Here is a 27764-nt window from a genome sequence, read left to right on the forward strand (position 1 = left end):
TCCCCACGTCTAATAAGAAAGACGGAAAAGGTGTTGATTTATCCGCCTCTTGTCCGTGACTGTCTGTAACACAGAGATAAAGCTCCGCTGGAGAAAATGGAAACCGCAGCTGACACAACACGGCTCAGCGCTGCGCTTGATTTTTGCCAATTTCTCCTCGAACACATCAGGACATAATGGCCACCGTCGCAGCCCCGTCTGAGGGTATTGATTTGAAACTAACCTTTGCTGTGAAATATGAAAGAAGCCAAATGGTGTTTATGAATGTCCGCTGTAATTGGAATGAGCAGATGTTGCAATATTGTTCCGCTGTGTTCAATAACAGACTCCTCACGCCATTTTTTCTCCTCTGCCCTGTCGTTCCAATCCCCCCTTTTCCCTTTTCATTTCCCTCCGCTGGCCCATCTTTCTTCCTCACCGCTGTCCTTTTCTCCCACTCCGTCCCCGCCGTCCCATGTCCTCAGACTCTGTGCTGTGCGCTGTGGCTGTGCTAAGTGACTAAGCGGAGCCCCACGAGCCATGGAGGAGATGGACAGTAAACCCTACCAGCCGTTGTCTAAGGGTCGCCATGAGATGGAGATGTCCTACACCAGCTCGTCTGACGAGAGCGAGGACGGCCGCGCCCACCACCGCTCCTACACCTCCCGCGAAACCCTACCTGACTACACGCACGAGCTACGCCTGACTCTGGGCTCGCACCGAGAGAGACAGAGCAGCTACACCCAGCCTCAGCCAGGTACGCAGCACCTTCACCTCCCAGGTAGAGAGGACGGAGGTATGGACACTGGAATACAAAGACACACACAAGGACACAAATCCTCTACAGCCTTTATTTCAGGAAAACATGACACACACACACTTTTACATGTTGTTATTTCCGTTTAAGGGTCAATTTTGAAGTGCTGTACAAACTGTGTAAAACATATATGCACACATATATACTTATATATATTTTGAGAAATATATGTTAAAATTCAAAAATATAAAAATGTAAAGATATAGGAAGGATTTGTCAGAATAAAGCAAAATAAACCCAAAAAGTTTTTTAACAGGATTTAAAGTGGTTGCAGCCTTATTATGCACACTGAGGGAAAACTGAGGCTGTTCAAAGTACTTAACCACACACTGTATATTATTGACCTTTTTACAATTAATGTGTTATAGATATAAAGGACTAATCTAGACTGTAAAACTAAAATAAACTGAATGTGTCCCTTCAAAGTAAAAGCACTAATTACACAATGACAAAATACTGTTAGTAGTAAAACCTGATTTATTAACATGAATGTGGCACCTGAGAATTAGAGATATAAGGTTTTAACCCAACGCTGTATTTCCAAATGGAGTTTAGGATAAAATAATGCAAATTTGTGGATTTTAAACATCTGCCAGTATGATTACCTAAAAACCCTAAAAGCAGCAGAAACTCCTCAAATATGCACAGTGCTCTCTGTAATTAATCCTCCTTATAAAACTCCTGAGATGTTTGTTTCAAACGCATTGTGCCATGGAGCACAAACACAGCAGAGACGGAGCCAAAGCATTTACGCAAAGATTTATATATTTAATCTATAGTGAAGTCTTAAAAATAAGTTGTAAGGACCGTCATTGCATTCATTTAGTGTGGGACAAACAGCCAGACGTCCCTCTGAAATGAAGCACAGACTTCCACAAAATACTTAAGTCCATAAACCTCTAAATTTTACAGCCCCGAGTAAATGTACTTAGATACATTCTGCCTCAGCACACAATATAAGCATATACACACACACACTCACACACACACACGCAGGTCCTTAAAAGGGCCTGTGTGAATTACCTATTACAGTCCAGTATGAGCCAGAAGGACAGTCGGAGGCAGCCAATTACCTCTTCTCCACGGAGGTGATATTTCTCTCCCACAGCTAAACTAGGTCAACCCCAAACCTCTCTGGCCTCACCTGGGGTGGAACACCACCCATCATTACACACACATTCTCACACACACACACACACAGACACGGGGCAGACATAGGCACACACACACACAGGTTGACACACACACACACACACACAGGGGGGAGAAAAAGCCCTCCTCCCTGCTGGTGACAGGAGGAGAAATGGGCCAGTGCGTGCTGTGATGGATGGCCTTTATGCAGGTCATGTGTGGTGTTAAGAGAGAAGCCGCGCCTCATCAGGTGCACGACGCTGCGCGGGGTTCACAGTGATCAATAGATCCTCTTCGCTGCCTCTCCCGCACCCCAACCTCCCGCTACTCAGCCAGACCTGCCCACCACCATGCTAACCAGCAGCATTACCTATTCATAACAGTTACAGCACCTGACAGGCTGGCTGCTCCGGGGGATTTCATGCCTTGAATGCCATATGTTATGGATTTAGTGGTGTTATTCGGCACAAAGCCACCTATCCTTGCCCGTTAGTCATCATCAGGTTGCTTTGATGTCTTCCCGTACGTCGCCATGTCAAAGAGCGCTTGGCTTTTCTCAACAGTTACCCAGCCTTTCTCTCTCCATAACAAATAGCGTCCCCTGCCATCAGTGTCATATGGTAAGTTGCGAGCTCTCCCCCAAAGCAGCCTTTGAAATGTCAATGGCAGCCTGTTCTGCAAAGCACATCTGTTCATCTCTGGGCACCGGAGCTATATATAGTATACCCGACCTAAGTAACCAACTGTTAAGGGGGGACATCGCCTCCAGTGACTTTTTTAATGGATTACGGTGTTCCCAACAAGGATCGGCCACTTGCCCACCTCCCTGCTCCTCATATTCCCCCTCATTTTCTAACTCGGCCCCTTATCCTCTCCTCCCTTTTCCCCCCTTTTCATTCCCTTTCTCCCATCTGTTTGTTTTTGCTGAAGTTACAGATGTCTGCTTTATCAGTGGGCTTGTAAGCAGGTAGTGTACACCATAAAGGGATAAGAAATATAGAAGAGGTCTGTAATGAAAATGGAGGGTTTAGAAAATGGGTTTAGTCCCATTCAACAGTAATTACCCATGATATTTTCGTCGCAATGAATAGAAATGCAAATCCTCAGCGTGTACAAAGCCCTTGTTGTAACATACATTCCATTGAACACAATACAGCTTGATGACTTTTCACTTGGCTGTCACTCTATATTTGTTTGCCGCAAGGAAATTGCCTGTTTGCTCCCGAATTGCCCTCTTGCAGCCAATTTGTGCTAAACAGCAGCAGCCAGCCAGCCATTCTGCGCCGGTTTAATTCCAGCCGAGCAGCGTGTGAGCCACAGTTGGTCGCGACCCCATCAAACCGCCGCAGCAGGACACCACGCTGGTCAATGGAGTGGTCAACGGGACTGTGGCTGTTATTGAAACACTGCGGTTCACGTTCAGAGGACCCGAGCTAACACACATATTAACCACTAAGTGAGAAACAAAGCAACTCTTTCCTCAGCCTTCAGTCTTCTGCTGAGCCTTTATTAGTATCTGCTGCACGCTGGATGTGCCTTAAATTTCTATTTTCTAATCGCATCATTTCCCTCACTTCCCCTCACACATTCTAAACACTTAACAAAGATGGCAAAGAAGAACCGCCAGTATGAAAAAAGTGGAGTTCAATTGAATCGAATTGAATTGGGAGTGTAACCAGAGGACCTACACAGTAGATCTGGTGTTCTCAGATAACAGGTTGATGCTTGGGATTGGGAGGCATTCTAATACCTGAAAGCATAGAAGGCTCATTTTTTCCCCTCAGTCTGAGTCAATATTAATAAGGTTTGATCTTTATCTGATCTCTTCACCCCACCAAGGAGAATATAGATGAGATCAGTGCTCTGTTTGAGCAGCAGTTCAATACATCTCGGGCTCAATAACACACATCAGGCAGTCTGAACAGGATATGTCTTTGCTGCAAATGGTTAAGAAAAATATCCAGGGTGGCATTTTGATTTGGACTTTTTGCGGTAAAAAGTTTTAATAAATGCTTGCCTGTGTATCGACGCCTGTGTGGGAGAGCTTTGGTGTTTGTATTGTAAATGCCAGGCAGTAAAAAAAAAAACAGCCAACGAAAAAAACAACCTTCCATGTAAGTTGCCAAAGCAAATAGGAACACAAGCCAGGTTTAGATGTTTTATGTCTATAGACTCAGAGCCGCACATTCAGGCAGGGGGGTACAGATGTGAGAGAGAGAGAGGGAGAGAGAGAGAGGGTGAGAGAGACAGAGAGATAGAGAGAAATGGGTCTTGCGTAGTCAAGCATATTTCCCTGTCTCCCGACCGTCTCTGCAGCTCTCTGTCTGTCTCCCCCCAGTTTGATCTCTTTGAAAATAAAAAATTAGAGCCATTTAGTCGTGGAGCTGAGTGACAAAATCCACTTTCTTTCAATATTACATTTCATCGACTGAATTAAACGTGCTATTGTTCTTTCAGTCCTGCAAAATAAATAGTTCCTGTCTCAACATCTCTGTGGACGAAATACAAACCGCCCTTTGGCAATTTTCTTGGACAGAATTCATCAATGAAGATACGTTTTGTTGCAAAGAACTAATTTGGTATACGAAGTCTATAAGATAGAGAAGGAGAGAGTACTTTACTAATCCCTATGGGAATGGGGAGCAGCTAAGTCACATCAGCCACAAAAGCCCACTAATAAGGACCTTCACATGCTGGTACAAGAATCAAAGAGGAGGTAATAAGAGATCAATAACTAAGCCATATTAATAAACAAGGCCAAAAGCCTGGAATATAATGATCTGAACTCTATAATAAGACGATACTCCACAGCTAAGACGTATAATGGATGTGTAAAGAAAGAGTTTGAGTGTGCTGCACATCCACTCTATATAAATAATTGGTCAGTACAAAGCCTGGATTTGACATCGTGCCCCCTGTTTACACCAATCTGTCTCCCTCTCATCCAGATTTAGAATTCTGTAAGCCTGGACAGATGAGGAGCCCCGACTACCTCCTCCACCAACAGCAGCAGCAGCAGCAGCAGCGTCAGGAGGAAGAGGAGGAAGCTCTGTGCTCCGGGCCGCCGGCTCACGTCCGGGGCCGCGGCTACTCTCTGGGCGTGGGCTCGGACGTGGACACGGAGCCCGAGGTGGACCCGTCCCCCGCCCACGGCCTGCAGCACATGTGGATGCGCGGCCTCAAGTCCGAGCAGAGCTCCTGCCTGACGAGCCGCGCCAACTCGGCCCTGTCCCTCACCGACACCGAGCACGACAGGAAGTCTGAGCCCGACAATGGTGAGCAAAACTCCTCTCTTACTGTGTATTTGGGAATTATCCATGACTCTGTCACATGCGGCGAGGATATCGAGTTTGGGAGTATCACTGGCTTAGCAGATGGTTTAGTGCAGTATTGACGCTGCATTTTGTGCGTGCATGCAGGTTGTTAAGGCGTGTAGCACACCAGGATGTGCTGAAGTCAGGGTATCGCTGTGTTTCTCCCATCTGAATCCATTTCACATTACATCCTCACACTATCACAAATATAAAGCAAAGAAGTTTCTATGCCAGGAACACACGGAACAAACAACAAATAACATGACTTCACCTTTCCGGCTCCAAATAACAGCCGAGGGCAGTTACATGATGGAACATCGGTCCGGTTTGGAGTGATGCTGTTGCTCAAGTTCCCGCCTCTTTGAAGGCTCTTTGAAGTGATTTAATACCGAAAACATGCAGTTGGTTATCTGGTATCTGAGACAAGCTTTAATTAGAGTTGTAGCGCAGTGATGAACATCCACAGGCCTGGAAATCCATCAGAGGCTGAGGCGGGGGTTCGGTTCAAGGCCTGGGGGACGGCAATCACAGGGGGTCCAGCTTCTACCTGGCTGTCTGCTGGGTGCCAGAGGGCAAATGACAACTGTCTCTGTGGGAGAGAGCCCGGAAGGGACCAGAAGCCAGGAGGACGAGGAGGAGGCAGAGGAGGAGGGGGGGTGATGAAGAAGATACAGAGGCCAACTAGAGAAGAGTCTGGGATGGTGCCAGCTATCTGTCGCGCACTGCTGGGCTTGGCTGGGCTCCCTGCAGATGGAGAGTTAGTTAGAGGAGCACATAAACAAAGACGGAGCTCTCCAGCCCATCCCCAAGGGCACTGTCTGTTTATGTGCCTCAAAAAGGTGGAACATATTCAGTGGCAGAGGAAAGGAAGGGTGACAGCCAGAGAAGGGAAAAAAGCCAAATTACAAAGGAGGGACTAAGTGAGCAAAGACGGTAATGGGAGAATAGAAATGGTAATGTAATGGCATAATTAGAATGAGGGTGAAGGAATGAGTGGTGGAGGGTGAAATAGGTGAAGGAGAAAGCAGGTAGTGATTGAGGATTAGACAAAGATGGTGGCGGAGGGAAGAGGAGGGGAAGAGGAGGGAATGGAAAGGATCGCGCTCGGAAAGGGATCGAGAAGCGCTTGTTTATGTGGAGATGCGCCCAGGGTGCCGTTTGATGAGGGGGGGGATTGGACACGGAGTCGGCTCCCGGGCAGAATCACCCTACCGAGGAAAGAGAGTGTAAAAAAATAGAGAGAGCGAGAGAGAGAGAGAGAGAGAGGAAGAGAGAGAGAGAGGTTTCGGTATTACACAGCAATCAATTTGCAGTGGCTGTGTGCATATGGACCAAAGTTATTACCATGTGAGATGAGGAACTCCATCTTTATCCGGGGGGTCAGAGCGAAAGCTGCAGAGAGCCGGCAGATGGGCACGGAGAGGAGAGGAAACAGGGAAGCAAATGAGGATGGATGAAGTCTCAGAAGTGAGCGGGGGGAGAGGACGGGAACGTTCAAAGCGCTCGGCTTCACAGCCAGAACGTGCCGGGAGAGGCGCATTATGTGGCACTGCTGCTTTCAATATGATGTGTCAGATGAAGGGGCTGGATATTGGATGAGTCACCCAACCTTAAAACCGCCCCACGCACACACGCACGCACACACACACGCACACACACACACACACGCACACACACACTTTTTACTATATACAGCTATACCTGTATCTACTCTCTGCTTGTATCCTGCTGCGTTTGAGGTTTCCTTCAGTCGTCTTCCTCCCTGGGGGACCCGGTGTGAATCTGAATACTTACCTCCTCCTCTCTTATCTTAATCCCGTGCCAATCTGCCGCGTCTGTAATTTATACATGCTATATTTCTGGAAACGCCGAGGTCATCCCATAATATTTGTCCCGTGCGAATTGACGTCTCAGTAATTGGGGTCGCGGTGAGTCTTCCTTTATTCTGCATGGCTTACAACTTCCTGTAGTCGAGCGTTCTACTCACTTTACTGACAAAATACTCCTATTTAATATAATTTACTTTACCCACTTGTTGCTTTACTCTATTCATATCCAGCAAAGATCCCTGAGATTTGATCTACAAATGCCAGCAAAGTACAGATTCCTTTTATTCCCTTTATCCAGAGTGAACGGCCCCAGATGAAACATATTGATCTGGGGTTGTAAATCAAATATTACTATTATCTAGTAAAAACCCTCACATGTAGGCGGTGTTCTCTCTCTCTCTCTCACACTCTCCATGTCTAAATGAAGCTCTGTTGTCTGTCTGTACTGTGAGTAAAATGTAAACACGAGCAGACTTGATAGGATTGATGGCACGTTGCGTAATCCCAGTATGAGGAAGTTCACACGGAGGTGGCTCACTTCAACTACACGCATGAGTAAATGGATTAGTCACGGCCTAATCTGGGTCTGTTCCCAGGCGGCATACTGTGATTTTGGCCAACTTCAATCGCTTTTATTACGGACTTGGACGACAACGTTTTATAGCCTTAATGTCGGCGTAATGAGCGTTTGCGTTTTTGGCTTTTTAAAGAAGCGGAGCCGACCGGGGGAGTCGCTCCATTTTAAGGTGAAAAGTGTCTCGGCTTTCCCCCCCTGGAGACTTTTCATCCTTTCCTTTCCACCTTTCCTAACCGTACCAAGCTGCTCACACTGATAGATGAAAACCTTCTACCTCCAATTTTGTATGATCACCAGGTTCCAGCTCGTGTTAATGCATTAGTAACAGACAGGCTCCATTCATGACTTTTACTTGTAATAGTGTATTTTTAAATGATTTGTCAGCCTCTTTCCTCACCGTTCCACTTTCCCCCTGCGGAACATGTTCTTCCTCTCCTTGTTACTCATACTTTACCTCTTCACCCGTCTCCGTGCCTCCTCTGGCGCCTGTATCCTTTACTCGCCAACTTTTTTTTTTCTTCCCTTCCCTCCCTTCTCGCCACCAACACCCCATTTATTCTCATCCCCTTCCTGTCCATCTCCCTCTGACACGTGGCCAGGTGTGTCCATGCGTGGCATCCTCTAATAGAAAATGCATTATGGATGTCACATTTCTCTCCATCAGCACAACAAAGTCTCCAACGCCCCTCTGTTCCCGGCGATAATGAAACTTAGAGCCATTCGCAAAAAAAGATGTTGGCCCAAAGGGGCTGGAATCAAAAAAGCTAACGTCCCTGCCAAAATGAAAGTGCATTTTAAGTCGAGCCCGACCTTGCTCTCCCTTTGTCTTCAGACCTCGCCCCCTCCCAAACCCATTAATGATGTCAGCTTCAAACTGGCAGGAATCCTTTTGTTCCCGCTCTGATTGAAGCTGACAAGTCAATTTAGTCTGCGTGTGTGCGTGTGTGTGTGTGTGTGTGTGTATACGTGTCGATCTGTGTGATTTTGACTGAGGGAAATAGAGAGAACGAAGGACAGATTAAGGAAGAGGGAGAGAGAGATGTCTGCATGTGACCGGTGTTTGCACAGATGTCTGTCTGTAGTTCGTGTGTGTGTGTGGGCGTGCGTGGGGGTGCATGTCCAACAGTGACACCTCCCTGGAGGAAGGCTGTAGGCATTCTGCAGCGCCAGTCAGGGCCGGCTGACAAACTCCAGTAAACATCAACACCTTGAATTGACGACAATGCAACACCAGAGGAGAGGAGACAGGCAGCGTGCGGACCAAATACGGTTCAGCTGGAGTTTACCGCTGACACACACACACACACACACACACACACAGGTGCCTGAATGCAAATGCTGCAGGTTCACCGGCGTCCAGCGGTAATCAGCAACTGTGATTGAATTTTGACGAATCAATCAAGCGTGAGTGATGGAAATGACAAATTTTTCAAAATGCGGCAAAAAGAGTTGTTCTGTTTTTGGACACAGCTTTGATGTGGAAACACAGGAAAGTAAAACCAAACATAACTGAGCTATTACACGGAAAGCAGCAGTGAAATCGATGCATTTACCAGCAGCGAAGGGTTTTGACTATTTAAAGGAAGGAATGCATCTGAAACAGCTTCACTCTGCTGTTGTCTCTCCGTCTTCCACTGTTTCCTCAGTGTGTTTGTGTGTGTGTTGTGTTTTGTATTGTATCAATTGTTTGATTTAAGTTTTTCATGTTGTGAGTTTTGTTTGCTTATTGACGGAAACGCTGCTTGAATTCAAAGTTTATTTTTACTCAAATTTTACTTGAAAACCTGGATGGCAACATAGCAGAGTATAAAAAAATTTTGTGAGACTTTCACACCAAAAGTTTGCAAATAAATGAGGGAACGCTGCTGCACTGAAACTATCCACGATTGGAATTGTGTGAAATCCAGTGAAGCTTCTGGAGCCCCATGCTGTGACAAACACACAACTTTCCTCTAACTGGTGACAATTTTTGGTCCAGAGGGAGCCGCACGCTGTCGTGTGTGTCGGTGTGTCGTGTGTCGGTGTGTCGTGTCCTGGTGGAACCAGTGTGTGCTGGGTTCTGTCCCAGAATAGCATCCAGTGAGTCGCACCACTTACTGCTTCATCCGTCACACACACTTTGTGACGCTCGCAGTCGTGTTTCATTGCGTAATTTTTTGCAGCGTTTGTGTTATGAGAGGTTCAATGTCAACATCATGTTAGTGTACGAGACGGCCTTATGTTCTGCAGTGTGATAAAGTAAGCCAAGGGAAATAGCAGATGTAAAAAATAAAATAAAATAAAATAAAATAAAATAAAATAAAATAAAACAAATAAAATAAAATATAAAATAAAATAAAATGAAATGAAATGAAATGAAATGAAATGAAATGAAATGAAATAAAATAAAATAAATGTTTTTTATAAATAATAATAATAATATGATATATGTTTTTTATTGTATAATAATAAAATAAAAAGGTGACACCCAGTAGTCATCCACTTGAAGCATCAGCTGCAGTGTCCCTGGTTCCTGGTTCTGTGGTGTAAACATACATCAGTTCCGGAAAATTTCCCAGGCTTTGAAAAATTAGTATTGATACAAAATTAGAAAGGGAAACGAGGGTGAGAGAGACAGAGACAAAGAGAGAGAGAGAGGAGATAGATTTGGTGTCAGTTATCTGAATTACTGCAGAGTGGAACAATAAAAAACTACATTAGCCGTATTATCTGGGTTACAACGCCGTCCCATAATGAGATGCTAATTAATTGACCACTCTTTCATTAGTCTAATCAGCTTTGGATTTACTCTGGCCTATTATCTATCTTCTCAGCTTATCATTTTACTGGCTTTTGGGATTGACACGTTGGCACGCAGCGGCAGGCGGCGACTCGACTTTTACATCGGCGGCTTTTCATACATCAATTGTCCTTAAAGCAAAACAGATCTAAGGCCGACTGCTAACAGCGAGCCGATGAAAGGCTCTGTCGTTCATTATGGTAGATAAATTTCCCTGCTAAAATGCAAATTTGTCTGTAATTACCAAGGCCCGGGTAAGCACTTGATTCTGATTGGCCGTAGGACGTCCATTACTTTTTTTAAAACTTGACAACTCCCTTATAGCTGTCTGATCACGCCGCTAAATTAATACACGAGGAAGGTTGGAGTGTTCCATTTTCCGCCGCACACTGGCAGATAATGCTTTGAAGAAAATGGCTTTTCAAATTGCCTCCAACAGTTACAGACCTCCAGTTAGCAATCAAGCCTGATGAAAGCGGCACCGCTGCTCCACAACAGCTTCGTTTGGATGTCACCCTGAGCGACGCCGCCTCGTCCGGACTCGCCGACCCGACAGGGCAGGGTCGCCGTGTCTCCGGCTAAACCAGACAGTTCACACGTGCTCTGTGGATGTAATGTCAACACAGTCACTTCCTGAGCTCTCTAACGATGATGAACACAGAGGAAGACTCCTTCACTAAGGCTTCATCTAATAATGATCAGACTTTATTAGGAGATAAATGTAGATTCACGTTGCAGCATTTCACCAGCAGGCAGATTTCCACAGTAAAACATATCAAAGACCTTCTTTCTCCTTTTAAGCCTGTGAGATCAGAACAGAGGCCCCCGGTCCACACGAGCCTGAAATCATTGGAAAAAGCTACCGGGGCATTGAAGCTGCGATTATTACTGATCAAAATGAGCACAAAGACATTACAGCGCCTGGATCAGGAGATAATCATCACTGAACCAGTTTATCACAGCAGCCTACCAGCTGACAGCACAGAAACGGCTGACTGATGGCCGGGTTATGAAGTTATTGATAATCAGGTTGACTGATGTTTCATAATGTGCCACAAAAGACTCTTTAAGCAGAATGAGCTGCAGCCACTCAGCTTTGGCTGCAAATTATGGCAAAACGATGAAGAGAATGTGTGACTGGTTATTGCAGCGCCCCCATCAGGCTGTCTGAGGTATCACTGTGACAGACGCACCCTCTTTTTGGCACTGCAGAGGTTTTAAAATAGACCTTAAACGAAAATAAGAACATGGAAATCTGCCTCACATGTCTGCTTTAATATCTCCCTCTGTATTATGCCGCTGTGGGCAGTGTTGCAAATCACTGGGCCGCGCTTCTTTACGTGAGCACTTTGACAAGGAAATGCAGAGGAAGAGGAGTGTGAAATTGTAAACACGGTGCTGTAAACTTCCCCAGAACACCAGGAAGCTGCTCGTCACCGTACGCAGAGCCGGAGCCGGGGTTTCTGCTCAAACCAGAGCCGATGAGTTTTGAAATCATTAGTGAATTTTATGGAACATTCTGAAGTTGCTGTGTTTGCTGCAGCCAGAGGAGAAAGTGTTCAGTTCACAGTAAACAAGGTCATGTAGCGGTGAGGACGCGGCCTGTGTTCACAGATACAAAGTGAAGGAAATGGAGGGAAAACGTAAACAAGCGGATATTTCATCCTTGACTTTTATAACCACCGCCACTTAAATGAATGACTGTTTTTGCGGCGAAGATCCAGTTCCCTGGCGGATTTTCTACGTTTCTGATTCTCACGGCTCCTTATATTGAAAACAAACAAAAGCGCTCCTGCACACTTTTTTTAGTAAAAAAAAGCTAAAAAATAATGAGCTCTAAAGATGAAGAGTGCAGCAGTATTATGAGATGAGGGGCACACAGAGGTTTGGAGGTTTCACTCTTTTGTGCATTTAATTATGTTACTTAATGAGGCGGCTATTGACACACACTCTTTCAGACACTTTTCCTGATTTGTGTTGATTTGAGTTTATATACAACGTCCAGGAAGGAAAAAACACTAAATATGTTGCAGCACCTTCATTTGTGAGGTAAGCAGGAGTGGACGGTCCAGCAGAAGGACAAATGGCTGTGAATATTCTGCTGCTCTGTCTTTTTGTTCACCCGCATGGGACACTAATTCCAAAATTGACTTTAATTGCAGGAGAAAGGGGGCCACGAGGCTTTTCACACTCATTTACATTTCTCCTAATGTGCCGGACTGCAATAAGTGAAGGATAAGCAAAAAGGAACACAATCTGCTTTGTCTTGAATGGGAGCGAATGCAGAGTTACGCCCGAGCACAAGATGCCTGCCAGCGCTTCAGAATATCTTCACACTAAATGAAGGCACATTGCCCCAAAATAAATCGCTGCCATTAGACCTTCAAATAAAGTCATTTAAAATATATTAAACATGCTGAGCACAACCTCAAGTCTCAGACAGATTTATTTTTTTTTGCCCCGTGTCCTTGGCTTGAAATAAGACAACCATGAATGTTACCTTAAGCACAAATGTTATATTCCTACTACAAACTAGGTTGGTCCAGGACTTTGGGGACTGCACAATGTCATCAAGGAGCATTCACATCCTTCATAAACACGCTCCATTATTCCTATAATGATCCGCCAAAGTTTCACAGTCAACTTTGGTCGAGCTGTGTTCAAGTAAGTGTTGCGGAAGGTTAGAGAGGGCGCGGAGACAAAGGGTGGACGAGAGGATCTGAAACACTGACCTTACGGTTTAATGAGCAGGCATACAGCGAGGAGGGAGACAAAAGCGAGGCGGAAGATAGCGAGGCAAAAGGCTTCCTGGCAAGCAAAGACAATGCCCAGGATATTTGAAAACCATCATTAAGAGTTTGGTATTATTAGGATTTTTAAAGACCCGGTGCTGTGAAAATCTTACTTTTTCAACTAAAACATGTCATTTCTGCTCCAGTGTAGAGTCTTTGCTTCACTAGAATTGCTTGGCTCATTTTTAATAATCTGAGATGAAAGGTTTATGAGCAGAAATCAGACAACTGGCGAATGCAGTTTGATTTCCCATGTTTGCAGACTGAACAAACACAAACAATAAGATTTCAGGTGATTTTTATTTGTAAGTTACATCTGACAAAGGTTTAATTTTGACAGACATGTGAGAGAGCTTCTGATTCCAGTGTGAAGGAAAGAGATAAACACACGCCACAGTAAAGAAACAGCTTCAACATCAATTTGTCAGACTGGCTTTGATTGTAATGAAGAAGGAATTAATGATGGAATTAAAATGATGAAGTGGCCACTGTGAATCAGCCGTCAGCTCAAACTGTTTGTTCTGTCTGATAATGATTGCGAGTCTGATAGAATGATAATGTTTCAGCACACGAACGTTACACACACACACACACACAACCGCAACCTCCTGCATCCAAACCGGTCAGAAAAGACAACAACAAGATGGAAAGTGCCAAAGGGAATTGTTTTACTTTGTTAAATTATTAGTTTTATTTTTAGTTTGGTTTATTATTTTTAAAGAGACATTATTAAACACAAATTAACTGTGTGAATGTGTCAGATTGGGCAATAGGGATTAATTTTTCATCAGTTGTCCCTGAGCAAGTTAATAGAAATACTCCAGTAAATATAAAAACAATTTACATTTACAGGCTGTTAAACTGAGTGTCACTCTGCGTCCAAACACATTTTAAACGACGAACCTGCAACCGCTCCATGCGTATTTGAACGCTGATCAATGAATCGATTACCTTCAGCCCGTAACAACAATGAGCTCTTGAACGCCGCATGAGCGTCACTTTCAGACGCTCCCCTGCGGACCAAGATGGAGGCCGTGGAGATTTCCGCTAATTTGACAAAAGTCCATCGGGATAACGTGGAATAGTTAAGTAAGAGTCTGTGGACGTTTGTTAAGCTTATTGCTCAGATGTGAACCTTGTATTTAAAAGATTTGAAGCAGCTTGATAGGTTGAATATGCTCCTATGTGTTAGCAACATGGAGCCGCACCGCCGTGGAGCTGCTGAGTGTCAGACTGAGGGTCCGTCAACAACTCACAACAATTACAACGGGTGAGTTTGTGCTCCAATTAGAACCCGGAAGTCTAAAAAGTTCCGCCCACCACACACACGCACACACACAACTATCAACAACCGTCACGAACTCAGTTAACACATGAAAGGGAACTAATCAAACTTGTTAAAAGGAGCTAAACGTGTTTGAAGTGTGTGTGTATGTGTAGTAGCAGCTCTGAGGCAGCAACAGGTGTTTAGCAGGATTTAGCTTCCAGATGGGAATCTGACGTTCCGGATTTCTCTCCTTTATGATGCAACACGACTCTTATTTAGGAAACTCTCTCTCCGGCCTCCTAATGAGGCGGTCAGGGACGCTGGGAGATAAGAGCACTCAGCCTACGTGATGTTAAATGGAGTTTGTGTGTTTTTCCTCGCGCTGATGTTGAGAGACACAAATGTCCTTTTGGCAACTCTGTAACCACGGTGACCTCAGAGGAATCGGCAACCTACAACCCAGACAGACACACAGACACACATATACTGTATATATATACACCTTCGTGCTACATGCAAGAGTCTTCCTGACCCTGTTGTGTGTCTGTGTGCGTGTGTGCGTGCGTGCGTATGTGTAAGTCTAAGTGGCAACACCAGACAAACAGCCGCATACTCTAACTCCCTTCTTGGCTTCTGGAGGCCCAGGGGGTTTTGCAGGAATGGATTTGTCTATTAGCTCGTAAAGAACATTGCTCAGTGCCATATCGATCATCTGAGCTGTAACGTTTAGGGTCTTTAAGTTGTAGAGTTGATCTAGTGGTACACGGACTCCCCTGGCTATTTTACCAGAGTGAGAGATGATCAACTTAACCCTGGCGCCATGCTTGGCCAGAGGAAACGCTATAAACACGTCCGCTGGAGCTGGAAACCTTTTTTATTGAACCGTGCTCTCAGCCGTCCAGGAGACGCTGAGGATCCTGCAGGTTGCTTGTTGTAGCCGGCCCCGGTCACGCCGTACCCGGGGCGCTAACGGCGGCCTCGTCACGTAGTTAGCCATGCAGGATCGTCTGCTTGACAAGCTGTCAGAGAGTCCGACTCCACCCTGCCGTCCTAATGTAGGACCTTTACAGCCCACTGATCCAGGGCCAGACCTGCTGGACTGCAGGCCAGGATGATGGGAGTGTGTGTGTGTCTGTGTGCATCTGTGTGACTGTGTGTGTTTGTGTTTGTGTGTGTGTGTGTCTGTGAGTAAGAGGAAAAAAAGTAATGATTCTTTTCTGTTTTTTCTCTCTCGCTCTCTCTCTCTCTCTCTCTCTCTCTTTCTCTCTCTCTCTCTCTCTCTGCCTCTGTCTCCCTCTCTCTCTGTCTCTGTCTCCCTCTCTCTATGTCTCTCTCTCTCCTTCTTTCTCTCTCTCTCCTTCCCTCTCTCTCTCTCCGTCTCTCCCTCTCTGTCTCTCTCTCTCCTTCACTCTCTCTCTCTCCCTCTCTCTGTCTCTCTCTCTCCTTCTGTCTCTCCCTCTCTCTCCTTCCCTCTCTCCTCTCTCTCTCTCTGCGTGAGCGCTCTCCCCCCTCCCTTCCCCTATTTTCATCTCACTACCATGGCAACAGTCATCAAATCAGAGCATAAGCTGCAGCTCTCAGCTCACCGTCTGTCTGTTTACATACTGTGTGATGGAAATTACAGCGTCCAGTCACCACTTACCATTTTAATAAGCAGTGGTGGCCGCTACAATTTCACCCTCACCCACACAGCCGACTAGGTGAGAGGGGAGCTGCTCTTTTTTTTAATAAACAGTGAAAGAACGGGACTTAAAAGTGTTTTCAGCTCGCGGCCGTGTTGCTGTATTAAAATGAGAGGAGAGCCTGGTGAGTGGCACATGAATAAGCTCAGTGCAGAGAGGAACAATAGCCCTGAGAGTGTACTGAGAGATTAGTGCAAATGGGAGAGCGGTGCAGTGGGGAAGGAGAGGCTGAGTGGGCGGAGGACACCTAGGTGTGTGTGTGTGTGTGTGTGTGTGTGTGTGTGTGTGTGTGTGTGTGTGTGTGTGTGTGTGTGTGTGTGTGTGTGTGTGTGTGTGTGTGTGTGTGTGTGTGTGTGTGTGTGTGTGTGTGTGTGTGTGTGTGTGTGTGTGTGTGGACGGACACGCACACAATAGCCGCGTTTCCGTGCAGCCACTGTTTATGCAGATTTGACACGTCGCAATGAAAGTGCAGGTATGGATTCTTCAAAACGCACAACAAAGTTTGCGTGCTCACAAAGTTAAACGCGGTGAAGCTTGAACGAGAACGTGAACGCGTTCGCCGCATTAAAAGGTTGCCATACAACGTGCGTTTGAGAGGGAAGCCGCAACGCAAACCACAACAGGAGCTGAGGAACTGCAGAGGAACACGCAGACCTGCTTCATCTCAGGGAGAAAGCCTGAAGTCTGAAGCAGCAGCAGTTTCAGTTTCAGCTCCGGTCGCTCTTTCTTCTCTTATTGTTTGTACATGTCTGATGGAAATGTTGTCCAATTCACATTTTCTCTTAGCCTTGTATTGGCTTGAATGCAGCGGCTGAGATGAGTCAGTGTTTATTTCCGTGGCGGCGGCGGTGTTACAATGCCGCTGAGCGCAGCAGGAGTGACGAGGTCGCTGAGGTGAGGAAGAGGAAATTAAAAAGTGATCAAAAACAGGATTCTTCTTCTTTTTTCCCCGTTTACACGCAGCAGCCTGCTGCTGGTGTGAACGGAGTGTTTGAAAGCACCGACAATGACAGGCAGAGAACAAGAAAAGTTATCAATCCAGCAGCTTTCTCTCCGGAACAAAAGCCTCCTCAGTGTGAGCGACGGCGTCACTGCCAGAGCGGTGTGGCTGAGCACGCACACACACACACACACACACACACACACACACACACACACACACACACACACACACACACACACACACACACACACACACACACACACACACAGCCGAGCAGGTGGAGTGAGAACAGTCACCTACAGCTTCGCCGCTATCCTGATAATCAGAATTGTCGTTGGAATCTGCACGAGCATTTCAGCGCGTTTGCCAGGAGAGTGTCAGCGCCGCTAATGGCAGCATAGTGGCTCCTCTGCCATTAACAATGGCTGCCATTTTAATGGCTGCTTCTCTTCCAGTGCCGGCGGAGTGACGCCGCCAGCCGCACTCCTGCCATAGCTGCGGCGGTGCCAGTGTTAAAGGCTGCCACGGGCGCGGCGGTGCCAGTAGTAGAGGCTGTTGTTAACATGGCACGCTGCCCTGAGCCTGTCAGACCTCCGGGGTGTGTGCACCACCTGTCATTATCAGCCCTCAGCGCTGGCAGCCGCAGACAGCTAATGGTCCACTGGGTCTCACCCAACAATCTGCTGACCAGTGTGAGTGCTGCTGGTTGGACGGCTCGACACCTACGCGTGCCCATATGTGCTCATACATGTGCCCGTACACACACACACACGCATGTCCGGTGGAAGCTCTCTGGTGAGTGTAAACTCTGATGGTGGAGTAAAGTTTCCCGCCACTCGCTCGCTCGCTCGCTCGCTCGCTCGGTGATGTATGAGCCTATTTCACTCATTGCTTTGCGGGGAGGATGGACTCCTCTGCTCACTGGAGGATTGTCTCTATGATTTATTGGAGTGGAGAGCAACCTTTGTCACGAGCAGCTTTTAATTGAAAAAGCCACAATAGGACTTTGGAAAGCCATTAATTGTTGTGGTTAATTAAGGTAAACATTAAATGAAGAGAGTTTTAATTGGTTTCTCTTGATGAGGGTAGGGATCTAGGGTGACCAGAATCTGCATATGTAAATAACCGGAAACTCCTCCAGGCCTTGGCTTTACACACACACACACACACACACACACACACACACACACACACACACACACACACACACACACACACACACACACACACACACACACACACACACACACACACACACACACACACACACACGCGCACACACACGCACACACAGACACACTGTCCCTCTGTTGTTATTTTCTGTTATTGCTTTGTTTCATTCTCTCTCTCTCTTCCTCTCTCTTCCTCTCTCTGTCTCTCTCTCTCTTTCTACCTCTCCCTCTCTCTCCCCATCCACCGATGCATGTCAACACACATACACACACATACTCTCTCTCTCCCTCTGTTTTTATTTTTCTGTTATCACTTTATTTCATTCGTTCTCTCTCTCTCTCTCTATTTGTCTCTCACTCTCTCTCTTTCTACCTCTCCCTCTCTCTCCCCCCATCCACCCATGTCAACACACACACACACGCACACACACACACACACACACACACACACACACACACACACACACACACACACACACACACACACACACCTTAGCCTCCGCCAAGCTGTCAGTGATACAAATAGGTTGCTTCTGTGGAGTGACATTGACGTGATGTATGTAGATGCTAAATGCTAAACTGCCTCTCCCAGCAGAGACACATTTGTTAAGATGAGACATGACAGATTGGCACAAGACATCACCTTCATATTTACAATACATGAGAATCTCCCCCGGCTCCGCCATCCAGGATCCAGGCATGCTGCTTCTCTTTAACACACTGAGAGATTTCCACTGTTTGTGCGTGTGTGTGTGTGTGTGTGTGTCCATATGTGCCTTTCCATCACAACATATTTGGTTGAGCATTTTCTCCTTGTAATATTCATTCAGAAGCTGTCAGAAGTGGCATGAAGTGTAACGACTGCATATGGGAAAACACAGCGGTGCTCTCAGATCTATATGTTTACCTTTTTCTTTGAACAGCTGCAGACTGTGTGTGTGTGTGTGTGTGTGTGTGTGTGTGTGTGTGTGTGTGTGTGTGTGTGTGTGTGTGTGTGTGTGTGTGTGCGTGCGTGGTGCACCCCATAATTTCCCAGATAGATCACCTCCACACCAAATAGATATTAATCGTGCTGTTAAATAAATAGCTCCTTAAAACGCCTCAGATTGCTGCTAAAAGCTCCGGCTTTATGGACGACGGGGGAAAAGGGAAGCGGGTCGGCGGCGTACAGGGGGAGGGGCTGTGAATTTGCATTGCGGTGGCTGCGTTTCAAAGCTTGTGTGTGTGTGTGTGTGTGTGTTTGTGGCGGAGGTGGACGCCTGCTTGATCACCCGGTCACCCTGCTGCAGAGGAACAGCCGCTCCTGGCCAACGCTCCTCTCCTGCCAGTGTTTCACAAAAACTCAACGCGCTGGCGGCTTCCAAACAGATGCTCGGCCCCATTTCCAGATAGTGTTTACGTGTGTGTGTGTGTGTGTGTGTGTGTGTGTGTGCAGTGGGCGGGGTGAGCGCGCAGACGTGCATTTGTATGCAGCGTACGTGTGTGTATCTCTAAAAGCCTGTGCATCACATCCATGTACGCCGTTCCCAAACAGATGTGTGTGTTGTCGTTTTTTTTTTTTTTTTAAACCAATGTGTGTGTGTACGTGCTGAATCAGATCAACACCAGCCGGCACAGAGTCTGGCCAAGGTGGCTAATATACAGGGCACATTATGGGCCACGGACACACACACACACACACACACACACACACACACACACACACACACACACACACACACACACACACACACACACACACACACACACACACACACACACACACATCACAGTATAGACTTGTTAGACATAGGAACACCATATGCAGCCAGTCCACTACATTAACATCCACACACACATGAAGCATTTAGCTGATGTGTGTTTGGGGAGCGGCGCTGAAACGAGGCGCCTGGTTGATAAGAGAGGGAATCACTCTGAACAAAGGCGGGAAACTAAAGAGCACCATCAGATCGACTTGAACGAGCAGGTAGTTGAAGTGTGACGGAGGTGTAACCTGAAGGAGCGGACTCATTTCTGCTCAGAGGGAGGTATGGCGTGTTGTGTGCCTGTGTGATCGTCTTTAACGGGGAGCGTGGCAACAAAAGAAGATCTGTTTGTGTTTTCATTTCTGTGTTGGTGCCCAGTGGTGCGTTACGGCGTCTGGACAGGTTGGGAAGATCCCTGCACGAGAAGGGAGATGAGGGGGGGGCCAGGGGGGGCATGGGGGGCCGGGGGCGCCACGTGAGCCCGGGCGCCTGGTGGCCACAGAGCGCCAAGGCTGATAATTGGGGATGCAGCTCACAATAGGTGGATGCCGTTCCCTCCTCTAGTCTGTTTTTGGGTCAGTGCAGAGGGAGAGAGAGGGAGGGAGGGAGGGAGGGAGAGGGAGGCAAAATGAGTGAGAGTGATATCTGGTACGTCTGTCCTTGCCCCCCGTTGCCCTCAGTCAAATCCTCTCCATTATGCTTTCATGCCTGATTTATGTGATGTGGGTGATGTAGCTGTAGCTTTCTGCTTTACACGACAGAAAACAGAAGGTATAGAGGAGTGTGTGTGTGTGTGTGTGCCTCGCCCGCTCATGGAGCTGCCGGAGCTGGGCTGGACGGGCCCGCGTGCATCCCCCTCGTCTTCGCGCCCCGCTTTGTTTAGCGGCGGCTCCGTTTCCTGAGTGGGCGGGTCTTTGCCGTAGCTATTTACAGAGCGACTTGTCTTTGCCCAACAGATTTCCCCCGGTAACGCCGACGGACCGGGGGAGGGAGAGAAGAAGGGAGCGAGACGTGAGATGTATCAAATGTATCTCTGCGTCCGCATGCTACATTAGCAAAATGAATGCGGGGCGACGCGAGATCATTCGTAATGATTGGCCAGAGGCGGTGGGAGGGAGAGCAGAGAGAAGGCGGGAAAACAAACAGAGAGAGAGAGGGAGAGAGAGAGAGAGAGGGGGAGGGAGATGATCTATAGATAAATGTAGCGGCGTTGGTTGCACACCCGCTCTGTGTGGGACGGTTTATCACGGCCGACGCTCGCGATGGCGGCGTGGCGTTAATGGCTGCAGAGAGTAAACATGGGTGGCGGTCCTACAATCATCGGTTAATACTTTAATGAGGTTGTGGCGGCTCAAAGATCAAAACCTCTCGAGCTCACAGCTAATTACACACAAGAGCACAGTGGCTTTACGGTGAGAGCTCTCTCTCTCTCTCTCTCTCTCTCTCTCTCTCTCTCTCTGCCTCTCTCTCTCTTTATCTGCCTCTGTCTCTTTCTCTCTCTCTCTGCCTCTTTCTCTCTGTCTTTTTCTCTCTCTCTCTCTGCCTCTCACTCTCTGCCTCCCTCTCTCTCTGCCTCTCTCTGCCCCTCTCTCTCTCTACCTCTCACTCTCTGCCTCTCTCTCTCTCTGCCTCTCTCTCTCTCTCTCTCTATTGTAAAGCTCATATGTGCTGCAGTCTTCTCTTTGTTGTTTTCCTAGCTCTATTTTCTTTTCCTCTCCATGTAGTTATGTATCAGGGGTTCATCCTCAGGAGTGTCAGATCTTATAGTTACAGTTACAGTTAGTAATGTAGCTTTATCACCAGTTGACATTGGGACTCGCCCCCATCCTGGTGGCTTTTGCTCGTTTGTCACGTCGCTCCCTTTGCTCGACGTCGCTCTGTATCATCATCCGCAGACTCCAAACCGCCCGCCGAGAATGTGAATTAACAGACGGCGTGCAGCTCGCAGCACCTTGCTTGCCACCGAAACAGATTCATCACGCAGACCTAGATACCACCTTCACACACAAACACACACACTCTCTCACCCTGGAATAGCACCTAACATATCATCCGTCCGTGGTGTAACACTCTTCACACTTCAACAATGTACGTTGTGATGAAGAGAACAATAACACCAGCGACAGATTCTCCATTTCAGCCTTCTGTTGACTTTCACTTACTTGTTCTAGTTTCCAACTGTATCTGTGAAAGTGTATCTGTGAAAGAAGACGCTCCGCTGTTGGGAAAATTCTCCAACCCCGTTACTAAACAGCGCAGCTCATGTGTCCAACGTACCGGTCAGTCAATCGATGCGCTCCGGCGATGACCTCGTCCCCTCAGTGAGGAGCGACAGCGCTGACGGATCGGCAGGAAGAACTGGTCTTTAGATTGTTTGAACCCATGTGTCAGCTGTTACTGTCAGATCTATACATATATCTATACCTATATGTTTATGATGTAATATGAGGGGCATCATCTCCCCTCAACATGATCTGTAGACATTAGAACCCAACCTAACTCAGCTGGAGTCCTGTGCTGCTTATTATGCTTCATATCCAAGCCACCATCTGAATCAGGCTGCAGGGGTTTATATCTTTATTTGTGGTATTCTGAGGAAAATCAATGTCTATCAATTGTGTGTGTGGGCGGGTGTGTGGGGGGTGGCAGGAGTGTGTCGGGTGTGTGCACAGGTCAGAGGGTCAGTGTGGAGGAAATCGCATCTACATGGATGTTATTGACAAAGGCGGCACCTCAGGAAATTGTATAGGTGCTTTATTATCCCCTAAGTGCAAATTTGCTTTCATGGTCCCGACATGTGAACACTGAACAGGAAGGGTGACGCTCGCATCCCGCTCCCCGCTGATGCGCCAAAGCCTCGGATCAACACGTGTTGCCAGGAAACGAGCGTAGGTAAATAAGTGAAAAACAAAATTTGCGGTGAGAAGCGGCGGCGGATAATAAGCGATGTATGGGAGATAAAAGAGGAAGCATAGGAGGGCGGAGGTGAGCTTCCTCTTACCTCAATGAAATTCATGAAAATTCATGGCTTCATTTGGTAAGAGAACACTTCATTCTGCCCGCCTGCCATTTATTACGGCGAGTATAAAAGCACTTGCGAGGACGCAGGACGCCGCACAAAGGACGTTTAGCGTTCAGCCACATCCGCCATTAGCAACGAGATTTATCCCCCTGGTTATTTAACTCTTTTAATGCCTCCCCGTAAATCAGAAAAGCAACGCGACGCCCGTGCGCTGTCTCCTTGGAGCTGTTGTCATGGCGCCCAGCTGATGGGGGTCAGTAAGGTGGCGCAGATGAGGCCTGCTGGAGAAATCTTCAAATGGCTGCGTTTGGCCTCAGCCGCCTCAAAACAACCCAACAACTATTTCTGAAGAGTTCTGCAGCAAAAAGAAACACTTGAAGGCAAATTCAGGTTTCTTTCTCTTTCTACTTCTCTCCCCCGGATGTTAAGTGCTGGTTTAATGTCTGGCATTCATACACTTTGCCTTGCCAGTTGCAGTAAAACAGTGGAATAATGGGGCTCTGTAGGAGCGCAGTGACACGGCGCTGAAAGATGAAACGCACAGTAATGGCCGCCGACGCTTTAAAAATGTCATTTGTTGTTGCGATTACGACCCAAACGATCCGGGCTGCCGCAGGGAGACACGGCCATCAAACAGGAAACAGAGAATTAGTTCCATAACACTTTTATTCTGAAAGATATGAATGTTTTATTTCCTGGCTAGAGTGTCTAATTAGTAAACGGATCACATGTCACTCTTATGTTTCAACGATCATTGAGTCTGAACCAACTAACGAAGGAAATACATACATAAAGTTAGTTTAAATGACTGAAATATTCAAAATAATTCGTAGAAAATCTCTTAATTATTTTCTGTGTTATACAAATTAATATCTCTTATCTACAAACTCCAATAATCCCATAGAACAACATGACTAAAGTACAGTTCCCTTATAAAACACTGTAGATTATTATAGATACACTCAATTAACTTAAGCTACAAGTAGTGTCACAGCAGCAGACAAACATTTGCCTAAGACGTCGTCTTTCTGTTATAGATTATGAATTAATATCTGTGGTGTTTGTGAAGGGAAACACGAGTTGAGGAGGCGTTCAGGTTTGTGTTCCTCTATAATTAAGTTTATAATGGCAGGCTGCTGATCCGCCAGCGCTCAGCCTCCTCGCCCGCCGCCGCCGCTCTATATTCAGACCTGTAATGTCGCTCAGCCGCTCTGTCGTTTCACATTAACGCGGCCCAGAATTCCCCACTTTCATTGCTTTAGCCTTCGCCGGACAGCAAATGATATATTTATGTATAGATTTGAGATGGAGGCAGACAAGGTTGTCTACTCATCCCACATTAGGGTTTGCAGCCTTTCTATGTGTGTGTGTGTGGGTGTGTGTCTGTGTGCTTACGTGTGTGTGTGTGTGTGTGTGTGTGTGTGTGTGTGTGTGTGTGTGTGTGTGTGTGTGTGTGTGTGTGTGTGTGTGTGTGTGTGTGTGTGTGTGTGTGTGTGTGTGTGTGTGTGTGTGTGTGTGTGTGTGTGTGTGTGTCCCTTTCCCTGGTACAATGCATTTCCATTATAAGGCAGATGCCAGTCTGTGTTATGGTGATTTGAGCAGTTTGCTGTTCCTCCTCTGTCACATCTACAGAGAGGGAAGGGAAGGGAAGGGGATATTTCCTGTTTGGATGCCACAATTTCCTCTTCATGCATAACACACGCACACACACACACACACACACACACACACACACACACACAATTGATAGATTTATTATAGCGTGTCAGGAAAGTGCAGGCTTCACATTTCAGCAAAATGGAGCCATTTGGTGGGCGACCCTCCCCCCCCCCCCCCCTCTCTGCCTAACTTCTCTCAGCCCCTCTTCCCCTTCCTCTCCCCCCCCCCCCCCACCAGCCTCGCCGCCCCGGATGCCGGCCCACTCAGCCGAATCCGGTACGGCACGGAGTACATGTTTCTGTCACAAGCTTCGTGTCAGCTTTTTAGGCGAGCAGGAGAAATGGGGGAGGAACGGTCATTCTGACAGAAAGAATCACTCTGTGTGGATCTTAAATGTTTTACGGCCTTAATGGGCCTCCAGAAATAGATGCAGTGCTAATGTCCTCCGACTCGGGGAAACGTGTCTGGCGGAGGCTGGTGTGCGTTTTTGCGCGCGTGTGTGTGTGTGTGTGTTTGTGCACGTGCGCGGCGCTTGTGTGTGCGCGGCGTTTAAATGGGCTTAAGTGAGGGATTCACGCATGCAAATGAAGCCACTTAAATCTGGGTCCTTCTTCCCCCTCCATCTCTGAGGACTCCATATTCTCTATTTAGAGCAGCACTCTGACACTCTGGCCCTATGGAGGCGCGGCCCTGCGGGGCTCAGGTCTGAAGCTCGGCACTATAGACCGTGAGGAATCATCCGCGTTCGCCTTTTATAATCACCCATCCTTTGAGATATTAGCAACAAATCTCCAACAAGCTCCTCTCCTGCTGCAGACACTCAAGCAGAACCCATCGCCCATCTTGAGCATTAAGCATTACCTTTTGAAGACGTGCTCGATATCATGGGATTCCTGGCATTCGGTGCTCCAGACAGCATTTGCTGCTTTAGAAGAGTTAACCATCTCCCAGCGTGGTTCCTCTGCTCCAGACAGCCTCTGACTTAGAATATTGATCCCTCTGCCTGCTGTATCCTTACCCCCTCAGACAATCCATACTAAATGTATTAGCTGTGGAGAGAGCTACAATGTCCTCTGCGGCTAATCATATTTAGCCACAGAGAGGTATCTTTAAAGAAGCAGCCTGTTCTCAGGGCCACAGTGAAGCCAGAGCAGGAGATGGAGCAACATCAAAAGGTGAGCTTCAGAGGCCGGGCGTATTAGAAGATCATTTAGGTCCATCTCCTAACATTAAGGCACAAAAAGGCATGCGTGAGTCATCCTGGGCAGGCAGATGGACATGGATGTGTTTACGTACGGAGGGGAGGGGGGAGTTTGGTTCACCTAGTATGATTCCACAGGCTTTCATCTTCTCATTCTCACACACACACACACACACACACACACACACACACACACACACACACACACACACACACACACACACACACACACACACACACGCGCGTCACAGCAGGCATCATGCAGCTCTGATTGTTGAGTGGGGCAATCAAAGGCTTTGATGCTAATCAGAGCCCTCTGTCAGTTTGGGATGTGAGGGTGGAAGTGTACAGTAAAAGAAAAGCTTTCTCCTGCAGGATAACGGCCCACTGATGTGATTGATCTCTGCCTCATTCGCCCGGGAGCGAAGGAGAGAAATCACCCGCCTGCACGCCGTCTTCTATGGAATCCCTAATGCAGAGCCACTTGTAACGAGCTCTGGGTTTGGAGTCTCGGTCTCGCCCGCCTCTCTCCGCCCGCTCTCCTCTAAAAGGCGTTGTGTGAACGATGCGTTTGTTTAGGTTGATTTCCGCTCGGCTTCATCTGCGCAGACGACAGCAGCAGCAGCAGCAGCAGCAGCAGCAGCACTCTGGCTGGCGTGTTTCCTCTGCAGCCGCTCTGATAACACCTGTGCTGCTTGATGCAGCGAGTGTATTCCTGGCACTCATCTCCTCCCCTGGTAGGGGGGCTCCTGGTGATGTGTGTTTTTCTAACCGTTGATTTCTCTGGATGTGCTCTGAGCGCATCTGTATTCATCTCTGCCTGTCTGAGCCGCTGCCAGCACCTCTTTGGACATATGTGCCTTTGCTTTCTGAGTTTCTGTTTGTGAGTGCGAGTTGTTTTTTTTTGACAATCTGTCTCTATTGTGTTGGTGTTGTGCGTGCGCGCGCGCGTGTGTACATGTGTGTACGTGTGTACGTGTGTATGGCTTGCTGGTTGACAGGCTGTTTCTTCGGCCTACTGACAGATAGTTCCATTAAATCATCCTGCAGTGGTAACCCGCGGTGACAGGACGGCGTTGCCTCCCTGGGATTCCTCCATCAGGGTCTCTCATGCGCTTAACGAGGAAGTAAACATGCTAAATTGTCTGTTGGAGATGAAGAGGCTGTCTCACTGTCTCAGAGTGTCACGTGCCGCCGTCCAGAGATGTTCCTCTCCTTACTGAAGAGGAACACCAGGCACAGTGAGCACACACAGACACACACACACACATAGCTAAGAGCAAACACACACACACGCTGCTTTAGAACGGGTTTATAAAAACACAGCACATAAATGTTACATGATTCCTTTACATTTACAATTATATGAAGACTGTAGCTGATTGCAAACCCAGCAGAATGTAAGTTAGTGAGTTAATTGTGGAGGAGAGCAGGGAGCGATTCAGGTCCTGATATCCAGAGAGCACTCCCTATAATCTGTGTTTAGGTGACAGTCAGGCGTCTGTTGGTTTGATTGTTATCTGCTGATGAAACGGAGCGTTATGACGCCATTTAGATGAAACCCAGAGGAAGGAAGGAGTTATAGACCAGAGAGGAAACCATTGAAGCCAGAGATCCAGGCGGAGGAGCCAGGGGAGGAGCCGGGGGGAGGAGCCAGGGACATCAGGATTTACAGTTTTGTTTGGAATTTTGTGAATTTATTCAAAAGTAACACAGCGATCTAAATGAAAACATGACATGAGTAGATACAGTTTGGTTCAGATTCAGATAGATTAAAGCTAAACTAAGTCGCATTACTATTATTTATTATTATTAAGTCTTTTATTGTCTCAGCACCGAGATCAGGGCAGGAAGG

At 47.1% G+C, this 27764-nt stretch overlaps 1 protein-coding gene across 1 annotated transcript in view; it reads left to right on the plus strand.

The window, feature by feature from the left end:
* The first annotated feature begins 519 nt into the window (after positions 1–519).
* The window catches only part of tenm1 (teneurin transmembrane protein 1), a 154235-nt gene continuing 126990 nt past the window's right edge, over positions 520–27764 (plus strand). Inside the window, exons 1-2 of the mRNA XM_076143376.1 lie at positions 520–736; positions 4876–5202. Coding sequence (XP_075999491.1) covers positions 520–736; positions 4876–5202 — 544 coding nt within the window. The remainder of the gene's footprint in view (positions 737–4875; positions 5203–27764) is intronic.

The sequence above is a fragment of the Genypterus blacodes genome, unplaced genomic scaffold (genome assembly GCF_046128005.1).
Source record: "Genypterus blacodes isolate CSIRO-AG114 ecotype Tasmania unplaced genomic scaffold, CSIRO-AGI_Gbla_v1 ptg000024l_1, whole genome shotgun sequence".
Classification (NCBI taxonomy): Eukaryota; Metazoa; Chordata; class Actinopteri; order Ophidiiformes; family Ophidiidae; genus Genypterus; species Genypterus blacodes.